The sequence below is a fragment of the Procambarus clarkii genome, chromosome 33, assembly GCF_040958095.1.
Source record: "Procambarus clarkii isolate CNS0578487 chromosome 33, FALCON_Pclarkii_2.0, whole genome shotgun sequence".
NCBI lineage: Eukaryota > Metazoa > Arthropoda > Malacostraca > Decapoda > Cambaridae > Procambarus > Procambarus clarkii.
In genome coordinates, this window is record NC_091182.1 from 10,438,334 (window position 1) to 10,445,833 (window position 7,500).

Consider the following 7,500-nt stretch of genomic DNA (forward strand, 5'->3'; position numbering starts at 1 on the left):
GTTACGATAATTTTCAATTATAATATGTTGTCCCATTTTGGTGATCAAGTTTGATAATCAGTAGCATTTTTGCAAAACCAGAGACTGTTGTAGAAGCTTATAGATCCTGTAGTCGTTGAGTGTCAAGTAACAGGGAGTAACATTCACCCGACAGTCGTCATAGCATGCCATGTATCAATGAATAACTCTCCCCTTGACTGTGTCCATAGGCAGACATGTATCAGCGAGCAACACTCACCTAGCTGTAGTCAAAAGGTGTTATGTATCAGTAAGTAACACTCACATGTCTCTTGTCACAGGGAATCATGTATCAGGGAGTAACACTATATGACTATTGTCAGTGTCTTATGAATAGGGGAGTTATTCTCCCCTGGTTATAGTCATTCGGTGTTACATATCAGGAAGTAACACTCATTTTGATGTTGTCATAGTGTCTTACGTGTCAGTGAGTGGTATTCAACTGACTGTAGTCATTGTAAGTCATGAATGAGGAAGTAACACTGACGTGACTATAGCCATAGGGAGTCATGTATCATCCAGTGACACTCACGTGACTGTAGACGTAGGATCTTATGTATCAAGGAGTGGCACTTACCTGATTGTAGTGGGATAGTTATAGGTATCAGGGAGGGGGGTGCCAATCACCATACTGTAGGCACATGAAGTCATGTATTGGAGATAAACACTCATATGACTAGTCATTGGGTGTTATATACCATTGAGTGGCAGTCTACCTGACTCTAGTCATCGGGTGCCATTTATCAGGGAGAACACTCACCTGACAGTAGTCATGAGGTCTTATATATCTTTGATTTACACTCACCTGACTGTATTCATAGGCGATCGTGTATCGAGGAGTGACACTCACCATATTGCTGTGGAAAATATCCAATTAAGCTAAAATAGTCTACCATATATTAGTCATGGTCTATAGAACAAAGAGTACATGGGGTATGGCTGTTCAACGGTTCAAGTTTTAAGCCGTTTGAACAATCAGTGGACACGAGTGGTATAATAAATTAGACTCAAATATAAACATATTAGGAGACATCGTTCTTAATATGTATATAGAAGAAAAAGCTCACATATAGCTCATTTTCTTCACATTTAGAAGAGAGTGAGCTACATGTGTCTAAAACAATAACTTGAGAAGTGAAACTGAGTGAAGTGGACCAAGTAGCTCTCAGCACCGACACCATTACCCCAGCTGAAGAAGTCCATGTACTCCCTCACCATGGCACACGTCTTCATCTTTGCTCTTCAATTTTAACTATATTACAGTGTTCCAGTACGCCAAGAGGGCTAACAATGGAAACACTCCGTGTCTGCTTCGCAATAAAAAGTCAGGAAGGGGAATGTGTGGTGTGGTCATCGAAAGAAATTGGATCAATTTTTCTTGTTGCATGTCCTTGCCATAACATTTGTTTCCTTTGCAGATTCATTATAACATGGGTTTTCGAGCTCACTTCAGTAATTAGACAATACTTGTCAACTAATTAAATATAATTAGCAAGGTTAATTGATACATAAGTGATACATAAGGAAGAGTAATCATTATTAATTGCTTATATTTGTATTATAATAATAATTATAATATTAATTGTTGTAATTAATAATTATTACTCTTCCTTCTACTTGGTCTTGAATTAAGGCCGCCTCGGGTGAAAAGGGGCTGTGACGATCTCTGTCTGGAACCCATAGGTGCAGGGCTCAGTAGACCACCTCCAGGGGCCTCGTGCGGCCCAGGCTCTCCATAAGGAGGCTGGGGTCGTTCTTGCCCTTGCTGGGATGGTTTTTCTCCAGCCCCGACCACGGCAGTCTTCAGGTTTGGAGACCTTGTGCCTTCTTTTTACCAACTTCGAGGTAACCCTATGGCAGTTGGTTGTTGCCTTCAACCTCGTTCTGAAAGTTCCTGCAATTGCCCTGGAACCAATCGTATTGGGGTTTAATTTTCCATTGGAGACTTTCGGCACCGTGGAGAGGGGTGACACACACACACACACACACACACACACACACACACACACACACACACACACACACACACACACACACACACACACACACACACACACACACACACACACACACACACACACACACACACACACACACACACACACACACACACACACACACACACACACACACACACACACACACACACACACACACACACACACACACACACACCACACACACACACACACACACACACACACACACACACACACACACACACACACACACACACACACACACACACACACACACACACACACACACACACACACACACACACACACACACACACACACACACACACACACACACACACACACACACACACACACACACACACACACACACACACACACACACACACACACACACACACACACACACACACACACACACACACACACACACACACACACACACACACACACACACACACACACACACACACACACACACACACACACACACACACACACACACACACACACACACACACACACACACACACACACACACACACACACACACACACACACACACACACACACACACTCTACACTGGCAAAAGTTAGAACATCATTCAGAAACCTAAGTAAGGAGGCATTTAGGGCGCTTTACACTGCCTACGTAAGGCCAGTCTTAGAGTATGCCGCCTCATCATGGAGTCCCCATCTGAAGAAACATATAATGAAACTGGAAAAGGTTCAGAGGTTTGCAACGAGACTCGTCCCAGAGCTACGAGGGATGGGGTATGAAGAGCGCCTGAGGGAATTGTGCCTTACGACACTAGAAAGAAGAAGGGAGAGGGGGGACATGATAGGAACGTATAAGATACTCAGAGGAATTGACAGAGTGGACATAGACGAAATGTTCACACGGAATAGTAACAGAACGAGAGGACATGGATGGAAGCTTGAAACTCAGATGAGTCACAGAGATGTTAGGAAGTTTTCTTTTAGCGTGAGAGTAGTGGGGAAATGGAATGCACTTCAGGAACAGGTTGTGGAAGCAAATACTATTCATAATTTTAAAACCAGGTATGATAGGGAAATAGGACAGGAGTCATTGCTGTAAACAACCGATGCTCGAAAGGCGGGATCCAAGAGTCAATGCTCGATCCTGCAGACACAACTAGGTGAGTACAACTAGGTGAGTACACACACACACACACACACACACACACACACACACACACACACACACACACACACACACACACACACACACACACACACACACACACACACACACACACACACACACACACACACACACACACACACACACACACACACACACACACACACACACACACACACACACACACACACTCTACACTGGCAAAAGTTAGAACATCATTCAGAAACCTAAGTAAGGAGGCATTTAGGGCGCTTTACACTGCCTACGTAAGGCCAGTCTTAGAGTATGCCGCCTCATCATGGAGTCCCCATCTGAAGAAACATATAATGAAACTGGAAAAGGTTCAGAGGTTTGCAACGAGACTCGTCCCAGAGCTACGAGGGATGGGGTATGAAGAGCGCCTGAGGGAATTGTGCCTTACGACACTAGAAAGAAGAAGGGAGAGGGGGGACATGATAGGAACGTATAAGATACTCAGAGGAATTGACAGAGTGGACATAGACGAAATGTTCACACGGAATAGTAACAGAACGAGAGGACATGGATGGAAGCTTGAAACTCAGATGAGTCACAGAGATGTTAGGAAGTTTTCTTTTAGCGTGAGAGTAGTGGGGAAATGGAATGCACTTCAGGAACAGGTTGTGGAAGCAAATACTATTCATAATTTTAAAACCAGGTATGATAGGGAAATAGGACAGGAGTCATTGCTGTAAACAACCGATGCTCGAAAGGCGGGATCCAAGAGTCAATGCTCGATCCTGCAGACACAACTAGGTGAGTACAACTAGGTGAGTACACACACACACACACACACACACACACACACACACACACACACACACACACACACACACACACACACACACACACACACACACACACACACACACACACACACACACACACACACACACACACACACACACACACACACACACACACACACACACACACACACACACACACACACACACACACACACACACACACACACACACACACACACACACACACACACACACACACACACACACACACACACACACACACACACACACACACACACACACACACACACACACACACACACACACACACACACACACACACACACACACACACACACACACACACACACACACACACACACACACACACACACACACACACACACACACACACACACACACACACACACACACACACACACACACACACACACACACACACACACACACACACACACACACACACACACACACACACACACACACACACACACACACACACACACACACACACACACACACACACACACACACACACACACACACACACACACACACACACACACACACACACACACACACACACACACACACACACACACACACACACACACACACACACACACACACACACACACACACACACACACACACACACACACACACACACACACACACACACACACACACACACACACACACACACACACACACACACACACACACACACACACACACACACACACACACACACACACACACACACACACACACACACACACACACACACACACACACACACACACACACACACACACACACACACACACACACACACACACACACACACACACACACACACACACACACACACACACACACACACACACACACACACACACACACACACACACACACACACACACACACACACACACACACACACACACACACACACACTGGTTTGCCACCAGACTAGTACCCGAGCTGAGAGGTATGAGCTACGAGGAGAGACTACGGGACTACTACGTTTCGGCCGATCAAAGCCATTGTCAACATCAGACTAAGAGAAACAAAGGGAGGGTGGAGGCAACTGGAACCTGACCACCCATCCCCAGGGTATGAATTACCCAGAAACAGGTATAGATTAGCTGAGAATAGTCAGAAGGATTAATCGGCCAGAGAATACGAATGAAAGATTAAAGAAGAAACCTCATGAAACACACACACATATAATATATTATTGTAATGAGACATTGTAACCCTCCCTCTCAAAGTTTTTTCTTAAACTGTTGTGCAATTTTGTAACTTGAAAATGGGTCAACTTTGTACATACCAGTACTAACATTAAGAAGATTTGGACAGTGATTAGTGCAGATTCAATCAAATTCCGTTCCACAAAACCACTTTAATTGGTAATGCTTTTCGCACCATCCAATTAATAGTGTGATCACACAAACTTGTGTGTCTATCTGCAAAGTAAAATGTCTGCTTGTCTTACGTAGGACAGATGCTTGAGGCTTGTCTCACCCAACTTTCCTAAGGAACACATTGGGGGATGTATGAGTGTTATTTGCCAGTTAAGATCGTCCCCATTACTATCTTTTAAGAAATATCGGCATATTTTGTGACCCCTGAAATTTTTTAAGTCTTAAATCAGGACAGGAGAAGAGAGAGGTCATAAGGAGAATTGAGGGGAGAGAGAGAGAAGGGTAGAAGGGATGATTCTTCTAAATTACACTTTACATATCTGGGCCTTTACATAAATTAGCATCAAATTATTTATCCGTGTTGTCGCAAAAGGAAGGATATGACTCAGTTGCTAGTACTGAGTGACTAAACAATGCGGCCATACCTGGCCCCAGAACTCGTCCTTGGCGGTGTGACACTTGAGAAAGTAGTCGGTGGCCCACTTGATCGCTGCCTGGGCGTACTCCGTCTGCCCTGTGAGGGAGATACACCAGCGTCGTGAATTGCTGTTATAAAATCAAGTAGAAAGTTCCTCGAATCGTTTGTTAAGTGACATTGACAAGTGCAACGTGTTCATATAGAATGGGTCTCATCAAGCATAAAGGTATTCATGTGATAACCTTTGACCAGAAGATAAACAATAAGTAAGAGCATATTCAAATATAATTAAACTGACTATTCTTGAAGAATTGGAAATAATAATAAAAATAATTAATTATGTTAGGGACTGGCAGCCTGTGTATGTATATATATTAGGCGAGTTTGGAGGTTCCTCCCAAGGTCAAACAAATAACCCTTCTGAGGAAGCAACTCCACAACAGTTGACTTATTTTCGGGTACTTATTTGCTGCTCGATGAACAGTTGCATTAACTGAAAGGAAACGAACTTTAACAATTTCTATCCCATCCGAAATTCGAACCAGGTATTCCCGATTGAGTCAAGAACGACCCAACTCATACTACAGAGACGCTCATGATCAATGCTCCAGGAATGACATGGTATGACACTGTGTTCTACATAAGACTTGATTGGACAAATGAGACTAAAACATATGTAACATTGTATAGCAACACAAATATAACATTGTTTAACAACATAAATATAACATTATATAACAATGCACAATGTCTATCAACACAAATATAACATTGTATAACAATGCACAATGTCTATCAACACAAATATAACATTGTATAACAATGTACAATGTCACAGCAAGTTCACAATGCACACGCATCTTGGGCCAAAGTGTAAATGTAATCGACTTCCTTGAAGAGCTTTCTAACCAAAATAATTCAGAGTTGCCTCATATATGTTTGCCATACATGGGCCTAAAATGTAATGGCGAGAAGCACAGTACAGTTTTAATAAAGGGATCTCCTTACAGAGGCAAATGAATATTTGAAAATTTAGCAGAAACATATATAAGAGATTAATTAAATAAACAATGAAATCTGGATTTTTATATGCAATTTATATTGATGTGATAGACTTAATAGATCATATAGAGGAGTTGTTTTTATATTAAATAGGAACTATTATGCACAGAACTCCTAAACTCTACAAATGAGGTGGTAAAGGTATTTGTAATCAGGGTAAAAAACATGAACATCTTTAGTATGCTAAAATGCAAACTGTCAGATGCAATGGTTCAGCAATTCGCATAACAGATAAATAAAAAAGATAATTGCTTCGATAACTTAGAAAACCCTGTCTCAAATGATATCTTCCTTGGAGACTTTAATCTACCCAGTTTAAGATGAAGAACAACAAATAATACCAGTGTTACAGGGAATCAACCTGGAAATAAACAGGTCAGGGATCTCCTTAGATTAATTGACATAATTTTGCTCAACCAACATATAGAAGAGCTAACCCTTCTTCTGGTCATATCGGATACAGACAAAGACATAAGTCACTGCTTCGTGCCATCCCATGCAGACGATACAAAAATCAGCATGAATATTTCTTCTGTTTAAGACTTTGAAATCTACTACAAGCAAATATCCGTAAAGTCGTCGATCGGGCAACAGATAATAACATTATGTTAAACACTGATACATTTTAAATACTTAGGTC

General features: G+C 42.3%; 1 protein-coding gene across 1 annotated transcript in view; it reads right to left on the minus strand.

Moving 5' to 3' along the window:
- Positions 1-5,627: 5,627 nt before the first annotated feature.
- The window catches only part of LOC138370683 (uncharacterized), a 15,623-nt gene continuing 13,750 nt past the window's right edge, over positions 5,628-7,500 (minus strand). Inside the window, exon 5 of the mRNA XM_069335296.1 lies at positions 5,628-5,894. Coding sequence (XP_069191397.1) covers positions 5,773-5,894 — 122 coding nt within the window. The 3' untranslated portion in view covers positions 5,628-5,772. The remainder of the gene's footprint in view (positions 5,895-7,500) is intronic.